The sequence below is a fragment of the Penaeus japonicus genome, unplaced genomic scaffold, assembly GCF_977035675.1.
Source record: "Penaeus japonicus unplaced genomic scaffold, GWHDUDI00000001_assembly GWHDUDI00000008, whole genome shotgun sequence".
Lineage (NCBI taxonomy): Eukaryota > Metazoa > Arthropoda > Malacostraca > Decapoda > Penaeidae > Penaeus > Penaeus japonicus.
Window position 1 is genome coordinate 8,443,829 of NW_028234410.1, and position 10,000 is coordinate 8,453,828.

A 10,000-nucleotide genomic window follows, 5' to 3' on the forward strand; every position below is an offset into this window, starting at 1 on the left:
AACAAAACTGATGTAACAAAAAAAAAAGAACGATTTCAATCAATTCTGGAATTCTGAATGAAAGTGAATTAACCGCCATTTAAGGTTCCCGAATTTTCGATTCCATTCAAGACCTAACTGAGTGAATCAATATGGAAATGAAACGGCCGACTGGGTCTCGTATACACATGCTAATGATTTTTGAAACTCCCCTTCAGGAACCATGGATGTTTTGTTACCATTCTTAATTCACTGGAATAACAACTGAACACATGATTTAATATACCGTAACGAATTTATGTTGGTTGTGTTATATCTTGTTTATTAATTTTGAGCGTTTGGGTTTTGTGGTGAAAAAATCCAAATATAGTGCATAACATGAAATTATTTATATTTATATAAATAGAATTGGGAAAATAAAGAGGCTTGAATCGTTTCTGTCCATATCTTGATTCCAATGGTATCACTTATTAACCTGACTTGTTTAAATCTTGTAGGACATGTAGCACCTAATGTGACAGAATCCATCAGCAATGTAATTGTCTTCTATTAAATCTTCTGTGTTTACCAAGTCATTTCATTCCACCAAGAAAAAAAAAACATGTAAGTATATCAAATACATTCTGGAATGTAGTTCATTGCATACACGATAATTCATGATTGATATACATTTTTCTTTATTTTATTTCCATTGAAAGTATCCACTCTGAAATGCAATTTGTTTTGAAAACTTATTAAAAGTTTTTTTGCCCATGGGAATAATTAAAACTTTCTTGCTAAATATACATTAAAGTAGTAGTTTTATATTAATATAGTAGTATTATAAGATATCTCTTTTACAGAAGCAGGTCATGACAGCACCATATGGTCCCCTGGAAAGATAAACCAGATAATAATTTTGTTTACTCTCTTATCACTGATCGTGTAATCCAACAGCAACTGTTATTTTTCACATATACCATTGCATAATGTTTTTATAAATCTCACACATTACATTTATCTAAAGTAGATTCAAAACTGAACTTTATTCAGTAGTTTAAAGGCCATTTATAGGGAATATAGGTTCAAAACAACTGTACCTTTATTTATTTTTATGACCTTAAGGTTTCAGAGAGATTTCTGTCTTTTCATATGGTTCACATTTCTCCACATTGGGGCTTTTCCCTTAATAGCTATTCCGATTTTTCTTTAACAAAATAGATAATGGCATTTACAATTCATTGATAAGCATTAAATTCCCATACATCTAACAAGTTTTATATGATAAGCTGCTGCATATAAAGTCTCCTTTATGAATCAAATATATTTAGATTTTACTATGAGTAAGAAATACAACTCCATCTCATATTATGAGTTGGACTTTCCGAGCTTTGAGAGAACATTACCAGATTGTAAGATGTACTTAACAAGGTCTCATGATCAGAAAAAGTCCATATCTCTTTTTGTTACCCACTACCTGAACTTCTTTACTTCTCTACTCTACTTCCCAATTTCAATTCTCTGGAATCATTAGAAAACGAAAGAGGATGTAAACTTTCATTACTAATATCTTAATTTAAAATAACTTTTCTTTTACAGTGCTTTACAGATGCTACAATAAAAAAAATCCATTTAAATGCTTCTTCACAGAATTGTATCAATTTTTTTTTCATATTAAGAGCCTTAATTATGGGAATGTAATACTAAATACATATATATCACTTATTGTGGTGTAGTATAAAAGCCCAGATTGAGCAAAATTATCTATCATCAATGTCTCAATATTGTGACATAACATATGCACAATGAAAAAGGTAGGGAAAAATTTAATTCTTAGTGATGCCAAGGATGAATTATTACAATACTATAGGTGGTATAACTATTTTAAATTTCTTGGCAAATATCATACTGTGAATATTGTGTAACTAACAAAAACAACATATTGAAATGGTTAAAAAAACAAGGTTGATGTTACAATATTTTATAATAGTAAATATATGGACAATATTGTACTAACAATATAATTGTGTTTCTCATATGTCTTTTATAGGCACTTCTGAATAGACTTGCTTGGAATGCATACATACCATTAAACATAGTCTTGATTTAGAACCATGATTTTCATATCAAACTGTATCACCATATCTTTTAAATGACATTCTCTTCTTATAAGAAAATATATTCTTGAAACATATATCTCAAATCCAGGTCACTGCCTCATCTATTTTCCTGTCTTGAGTTTTCAGCTTTTACTGATTTTCTCCCTAATAATGTATTGGTGATACAGGAATATTTAAAAGATTAAATATTTTTTAGCATTGTGCTTTGAATATTTTGTAAACTGTGCATTCAAAAATCTAAATGCAAGCTAATAGGACTTAACAATGAATTATATCAGCCCTGAAGGCACCTTCACATCCAATAGTACCTAACTAGTACTCAGAGATGCTGTATTATATATTTATTCTAAATGTTCTAGTCATATGAAGTTGTCTCTGTGGAAAGAAAAACTTTTACTCACAATCACATTGTGCTGAAATGTAAAATAGGAGATTCAAACAAATTAACTTATTAATATAATAAAACATAAGAACAATGATCAAACAATCATTTGGGATTAATTAATACAATAAATAATTTGCTCAAAAAAAGGGCCATTACTCATACAAAAACTGTTTTGTATCAAACTTGACCTGTGTTTTATTCAGAACATTTTTTGATGCCAAACATAAATCCAATCCAACAATCTTTTCAAGAGTTATTGCCTTGAAACAAACATTTTTTTTTTTTTTTACATAAGTCCATGGCACTGGCTAGAGTGAATATATGTTCACACATACATACAGGGGCATACATAACACATCACTGAGATACAAAAAAAAAGTTATCTTCTATGACTAGAAAGTGAAGTTATTACATAAAATCATGACACAAAGTATATCACAGAGTATGCACTTGTAACTAAAGTCTTTGTGCTGGACGGAAACATTGTACATTTTGTCAAATCTGCACATATTTGAAATGTGAAAATTCTGTTATATATATCATGTGACATTGCTTTCCTAAGAAATATGAGGTACAAGTCACCTCCGAACTTTTCTAAATATCTTAAAAATTGCTGTAAGACGCAAATTATAAGATATAAGATAAAGAATGAATGAATATAAATGCATCATTAAAAATCTATGTTTTGTATCTCAATGAATACATTAATAACTCTGTAAAAATACTCTATAGGGATACATGTGCAAATCTTCAAATGACTTTTAAATTATTTTCTTTGGTAAGCAGAAAAAAAAAAAAAAATCATCAGATGTACCTAAGTGTCTACTCAGGCAACAAATCATCACCCAATTCCTCATCAGCAAAGTCGTCCTCATCTTGTTTTCTTCTCATACTTGTCTTTGGGCGTTCTTGCAGTGGGCCTAAGGGATCCACATAGCTGCTGTCTGTTGTCGGAAATAAACAAGATGTTACACCTAGAGGGAAAGGTAAAGAAAAAACAGGAGCAAAATAATGAAAAAATAGAAACTTTCAAAATCTTTCAACTCATTGTGGACGGGTGTCATGACATACATGACGCAGGAGCTTTGGCCTGATGATGAGTGTCATGAAGTACATGACTGTGTTATTTTATTGTGAATGCGTGCTGATGATAATTGCAGTCATAATTATTATAATTTCTGTAATATTAAACAAAATGGGTTCCACCTAACATCCAAAACCTAGATAACACCACTTTCTTCTACCACCAGCAGGAGAGAGCCTTGAATGGCAACCATCCACAGTGTCTAGCAAGCACCATCTTCATAGAGCAATGGCACATAGCAAATTGCTGACCTCTAGCTCTAAGTAACGCAGATGAAGGATGTGCAGGCAGAACGAGAAGAGGAAGTTGACTCAAACCATGCCCAATATCTACAATGTTCCCCTGTGCCAGTATGGATGTCTTTTACTGGCTATCACAGTCATAAACACAAGTTTCCTTCCTCTTCACTACCTCATCATGTTGTCTTCAATGTGGATGGTTATGTGTTTCACATTCGTTCATGACAGTACATAATCAGTAAAAATAAAGCTGCTTTCTGTCCTCCCATAAAACAGCAATACTTCTATCAAACTGAGTATAAAGAAAATAATGAGCTGATATGGGCCCTAAACTACAATTTTAGTTAACTGCAGCACTGATAGAGCCTGTGATATACAGATATAAGTCTCTAAATACAGTAAAACAGTGAGTGACTAAATGGGAGTGGGAAAAGTCAAGGAATATTGCATGAAGCTGCCTCAATCTGAAATAAAACCAATCTTGGACCCTCGGCAAGCAACTCTATCCCCCGTCCACAATTGTGCAGGAAACAAGATGAGAACAATCTGTGAAAAAAAATTGTCACAAAATATAGTACCTGTACAATCAAGTTTTCACTCACCAACTTCCTTGTTAGATGGCACAAATGGTTCATTCTCATCAAGCTCATTAAGTGAGAGGCGTGTCATTCTGCCACTCATGGCTGAACCTGGGATACTGCGAGAGCCACGGGAACTTGCTCTGTAAAGCATCAATGCATCAGTATAATAATTCATAGTTCCATGCTATATGACAGAAATGAGCTGTTGTGACATAACGGCAGAGTCTAGTGGTTGTCATATGAGGTGAACATCTAAACACACTTTTTCTGTTGCTTGTAAAGTATTTCAAGTTAATGCTACTTCTCATCTTCCACAATTGTCCCACATTTTCTCTTCAAGACTAGATAATCTTTGACCCACTCTTAACTTCATATCTCTTCTGTTCATTCACTCTGTTACTGGTCAGGAACTGGTCACACATGTTGCTTTCCCCACACATTTTCTTACCTAGCACCTGGACCTGGACTCTTGGGAGGTAAAGCCCCTGGTTCCTCGTGGCCAGAAGCAGCTGAGCCACTACGTGAAGCCCGAGAAGATGATCTGGAGGTTGCAGTAACAATGATACTCAAGAATGGCTGTACGTCAAACTACGTGCGGGACAGGATCCTTCTACTCAGTGTGCCTCATAACTACTGTTTAAGATGCAGCTATGATTTCAACTACTTATCCCCCTTGCAGTGTTTTCATTGATGACTTGGATAGACATATATGTGTATCTATAGATACCTTTGTTTGAAGATATGAATCTACTGAAACTCGACAAATATAAATGTGATGCAAATAAAGAATTAAGATTAATGTACCAAAAAAGTTATGAATTGATATGACAGCTATGACATAAAAATTATAACATATCCTGTAAAAGGGCAATATTCTAAACCAGCTGTCTCATGAATATTTAATTTAGTAGATTAAAGTACACTGCTATAGAATAATACTGGCTAAACCAACCTTCATTTGCCAGTTGGTTGAAGTAAATTTAAGTTTGATTTTACAACAGACAAGCATAGCAGATAAGACAAGGCATTCCTCAGTTACTCCTCAGTATATGACAATGGATATTCCATTTGAGGGTAGGATCATGTTTTTTTATGACAGACGGTGGATGGTAAGATGAATGACTTAGGTTACAGATGGTGGATTTTCTGTGTATCCCCAATAAAAGAAAGAGAGAAAAAAGCATTACATTACAAAGCAATATTACCAAATATATCAAATATCTAAAGAGGAACTAATATGGTCAAACCAAAATGCAGTAAAAGTAATAAAGATATTCATAAAATTAATAACAAAAACATAAAAAAATCAGTAACTAAAGGACTAAAATGTCAAATATATTCTAACTGCAAATCATTCTACAATACTATTGTAAACATAGAATAACAAACTCATATACCAGTAACTCCTACATACCCAAGTAAAATCAAGCTAACGTTAAAAAAACAGTTATCTGACCTTCGAGATCCAGGACGAGAGCCGCTGGCAGCTCGACTCTCACGCTGCTCTTGGGCCCTTTCTGCCTTTTTCAGCTCTTGGGCATACTCAGCTGCTTCCTTTAACCCTAGGTCACTACTGAGTCGAATCAGCAATTTCAGACCTGAGATAGAAGAATTGAAAGATTTAACTCTACAATTCTCTTTATAAACCCTAATCTATGATTATATTTTCAAGAAGGTATTTCCAAGCTACTCTGCCTGTCTTCATAAAACTAATCAAATCCAAGATTTGAAAGTAAAACAACTATACAAACACTCTATATTTTCTGGGAATCTTCGATGGATCTGCTTGTATGTCTGCAATGCCTGTTGGTAGCTGCCTGACCGCCTGTGGCATGCAGCCGTCATCAATTGCCACTTTACTTCATCAGGTTGCATCAATGCAGCTCTTTCAAAGTAGCTAATTGCCTTTTCTGCAACCTGGTGCTCAATGAAGTAGGATCCCAGCCAATCAATTACTTCCAGGTTGCTTGGGAAATATCTGTAAGACTGGAAACAAAAACCAAAAATTGTAAAAATGTATATACTTGTATTGGATGACCTGTATATAAATTACACATCTAATGCATACTGATTTCATCATGGAAATCCCATCCAGAGAAAATTAAACTCACATCAAAGTAGTACTGGTATGCTTGCTGCTTGTCACCTTCAGAGTCAAAAAGCTGGCCTAGTCGCTGATGGATGTGAGGGTCAGTTGGAACCAGACCAAGTAATTGTAAGTACCTGAAAGTTTTAATTGACAATGACAAGTCAAAATCCTGAACACAGTGGGGCTAGTACAAATTTAGTGATCAAGAAAAAAGATAACATTTCCAGAGACAAGGTGCATGAAATTCTAACTATGTTTTTGTGCAGATGATTTTGCTTTTCTATAAATCCCTATCCAGTAACTCAATCCTACTGACATGAGATTCTGATATCCAGAAGTTTTAAAATCCTTTTCATTTACAGTTAATGTATTTAAAAAAATTAAGTCAGTTACTTTTCATGAAAGTCATACATAATTCCAATCTCATACAAAGTTAAAAAATATATGCTATTCACAACATTCACATAATACAAAGTATAATAAGCAGAATTATAAATAAATCAGAGAATCGAATCTCACCACTCAGAAGCCTGGTCAATGTCACTCAGCTCCTGATACAAGCTGGCAATCTGGTAGACTACTGGTGGATAATTGCGAACAATAGCATGCATTTTCAGCAATGAGTCTAATGCCTCATCATAGCGTCCAAGTTTCTTGTTTGTTAGCCCTGGAAAAAAATGATAGAAAAGCCTGTGATGCAAAGGAAGAATAATAATCAAGTGCTTTGTTGATTACAGTGACCTCTCGCTAAACCAGCCTCTAGGTGTTACATATGCTTAACATGTAGCCACCCATATGAGAGTAAGATTATGAGTGAGGAAACTATCCTTTTTTCCCCATTGTCTGCAATTTTAGGTTGAAAATCATTCTTCAATAGAAGTCTAAAAGAACAATGGTTTATCTGTGCTTTGGAAAGTTGCAGCCCTTCAACAATGGTTGATAGAGTCATAAAAATGCAGGAGAATATAGGACACACAAATAGAGTACCCTCCATTGTCATTGCCTGTTTAAATGATAATTTTTTTTTTGTGCCATAGACAACTCATTGACAAACAATAAAGACTCATTGAAGGGGATAGGGGAAAATAAGACGTTAGTTACAAGCTGAATGATGATAACCCTTTGTTGACACTTCTCACAAGAGCTTGGGCGAGTATGCAAGGTCACACCATTGTTCACTGGAAGAAGTGAGAAAATTTCCCTTTCCACTTCAAATTCTCTTGAACAAGTCTTTGATGCTACTGAGTTGTGTATATATATGTGTTTGAATGAGGTTTATATTTTTGCACTGAGTAATAATTATACTGACAGTTCTAACTAATTCATACCATTGTATAATTACAAACATATAATAAATAATTATCCCCTTGTATCAAGCATAATATTTTCTGATATGTGTCACCTATCAGTAAGCATCCACAACAAAGCCCTATTGTTAGGAACAAAACCTATGGCAGTCAGCCAATGCAAAAAGAGTGCATAATTAAGCCCTTACACTGCATTAAGAGCTATGGAGAAATTGCAACAATGATGGGATTGTACAAAACAAAAAAATATAATTATAACATTGCACACACTGTTCAGCATTAACAGTAAAGATTCTTAAAAATAACTGATAGGCATTTTTATAAAATTTACCCATTAATTCTTACCAAGGTTGTACAAAGCTTCCACACACGATGCATCTATGTCTAAGGCAGCTATGTAGTGTTCACGAGCCTTCTCATAATCTTTCCTATTGAAGCAACAGTTCCCCAAATTCACAAGGGCTGAGTCATTGTAGCCATTAGAATCCCTTGCCATGAGGGCGTATTTTTCAGCCAGGTCAATTTCATTTTGCTGTGGAAAAAAACATAAGTTAAGAAAAAAAAGAGTGATCCCTACCATGACTCAGACTCATCATTCTTTTCTGAAAATTCAAACTAATTATGCAGTAAATGGGGTAACCTGAGTGCAAATTTTTGTGCACTTTCTATAATCTATAATCTATTCCCTTTACATATTGTGTAATCCTTATCACACATGCACTTTAATCTGTACACATTTTTATACAACTGGACTCTAGCTCTCAAAACTTTTAGAGGAGGGTCCATACTGCTTTCAAAACATTTTTTATAACATAACTGCACAATAACATTTGGAAATTCCAAGACGGTCATTGGCTACAGATTTTATATGTCTATGAAAATAATAATCAGGATTACGTAATGCTCTGGGGTTCCCCTAGTTCCCAAACTACCCAATGGAAACAATGAGGCAAATGAGAATGAATGTTAGTATCCTTCAATATAATCTTGAAAATAATTTAAAAACCTCTATATGCTTGCTATAATTACATTTTGATAAAAAACAAAATCATTTTTTTCTATACTTTGTAAATGTGCTAATCTGTATATATTTGAAGACAGTACATTACAAGCACATCAAGTAAGATCTTACCAAGAAATACAAGAAGGAAAGATTTGTAGCTGCTGTGCTGGCTACTTTGGTCTCCTTCTTTTCAAACATTTTGAGAGTTTCTACAGCATCTTTAAAGTTCTTTTGCCTCAAAAACATGACAGCTTTATTGATTTCCAGATCATTTGCCAGATCAGCATACTGAGAATTCTTGATGGCATCTACACACCTGGAAGAAATAGCTTTATAATCTGAAAAGCATTTTTATTCATACATGCACATTAGGGGATTTCAATAGCAGTAAAAAATTGAAAAACTGCTAGCATTTCAGGTGCAATCTAAAAAAATAGGCACCTTGATTTTTATGAGTCTAGAAATATTTATTTTTAGAATCAAAATATATTTTGCATTTGAAAATTTACATTGAATTTGACACCTTGGACTGGCCATATATGTGAACCACATTTTGTGTTTAAAGTGTAACTATTTTATTTCTAAAACAAATTTCTAAAATAATGTCATTTCATATATATGTATTATCGTGAACTTGGAAACCAACAACATAATAAATTACCAGTTGTAACCCTCACTGAAGGTATTTTCAATAACAGGTGAAATAAGTTTTGCTGCAGTAAGTATAGAACGTTCAGCCTCTTGTTTCATCTGCCTCTCCATCTTTCGAAGAGGATCGTTGCGAATGACCTCAAGAATCAGGTTGGATTGAGTGTCTTCCTAGTGGATCAGATATAATAGCAATAACTGAAATGGGTTATTTATTTACATAATAAATCTAGTTTACATTTTGATCTACTACAATGTCATAAGATATATTAATTATTTACCAAAGCATCCTGAATTTTTTCACTAAATTTCTAAAATTAATATCATAACAAATCAACATAACAAATCATCATAACTTACTGATGAAGTTGTGTACTTTTCATCATCATCAATATCTAATTGGCATTCAAGTAGACGAAGGAAACCTTTCTTCATTTTTTCCTTGTCTCCAAGAGCATAATATGCTGTAACTAAATCCAGCCCAGTCTTGAAATTTGCCTCCTCCTGCATAATGTATTCAAAACTGGTACATGCCTCAGAATACTGTGCCATCTTGACAAACACCAGGCCAATATTGTGCATTATT

The 10,000-nt window shown here is 33.6% G+C and overlaps 2 protein-coding genes across 5 annotated transcripts in view; one reads left to right on the forward strand and one right to left on the reverse strand.

The window, feature by feature from the left end:
- Positions 1 to 544, forward strand: part of LOC122249542 (protein O-linked-mannose beta-1,2-N-acetylglucosaminyltransferase 1) — a 12,992-nt gene extending 12,448 nt beyond the window's left edge. The window contains exon 16 of the mRNA XM_043010508.2: positions 1 to 544. This exon is cut by the window's left edge and continues 267 nt beyond it. Within this exon, the coding sequence (XP_042866442.2) occupies positions 1 to 16 (16 nt within the window). The 3' untranslated portion in view covers positions 17 to 544.
- Positions 545 to 1,923: 1,379 nt separating this feature from the next.
- Positions 1,924 to 10,000, reverse strand: part of nompB (intraflagellar transport protein 88-like protein nompB) — a 13,497-nt gene continuing 5,420 nt past the window's right edge. For 2 of the 4 annotated variants that reach the window (XM_043010505.2, XM_043010506.2), the window contains exons 7-17: positions 9,775 to 10,000; positions 9,428 to 9,585; positions 8,896 to 9,082; positions 8,109 to 8,295; positions 6,976 to 7,123; positions 6,479 to 6,590; positions 6,119 to 6,353; positions 5,824 to 5,965; positions 4,816 to 4,908; positions 4,389 to 4,507; positions 1,924 to 3,407 (exon numbers count right to left, since the gene is read on the reverse strand). The exon at positions 9,775 to 10,000 is cut by the window's right edge and continues 6 nt beyond it. In XM_043010505.2, coding sequence (XP_042866439.1) covers positions 3,286 to 3,407; positions 4,389 to 4,507; positions 4,816 to 4,908; positions 5,824 to 5,965; positions 6,119 to 6,353; positions 6,479 to 6,590; positions 6,976 to 7,123; positions 8,109 to 8,295; positions 8,896 to 9,082; positions 9,428 to 9,585; positions 9,775 to 10,000 — 1,729 coding nt within the window. In that variant the 3' untranslated portion in view covers positions 1,924 to 3,285. Of the gene's footprint in view, positions 3,408 to 4,388; positions 4,508 to 4,552; positions 5,514 to 5,823; positions 5,966 to 6,118; positions 6,354 to 6,478; positions 6,591 to 6,975; positions 7,124 to 8,108; positions 8,296 to 8,895; positions 9,083 to 9,427; positions 9,586 to 9,774 lie in introns of those variants that run through there. The other 2 variants (XM_043010507.2, XM_086539034.1) reach the window with 2 other exon arrangements.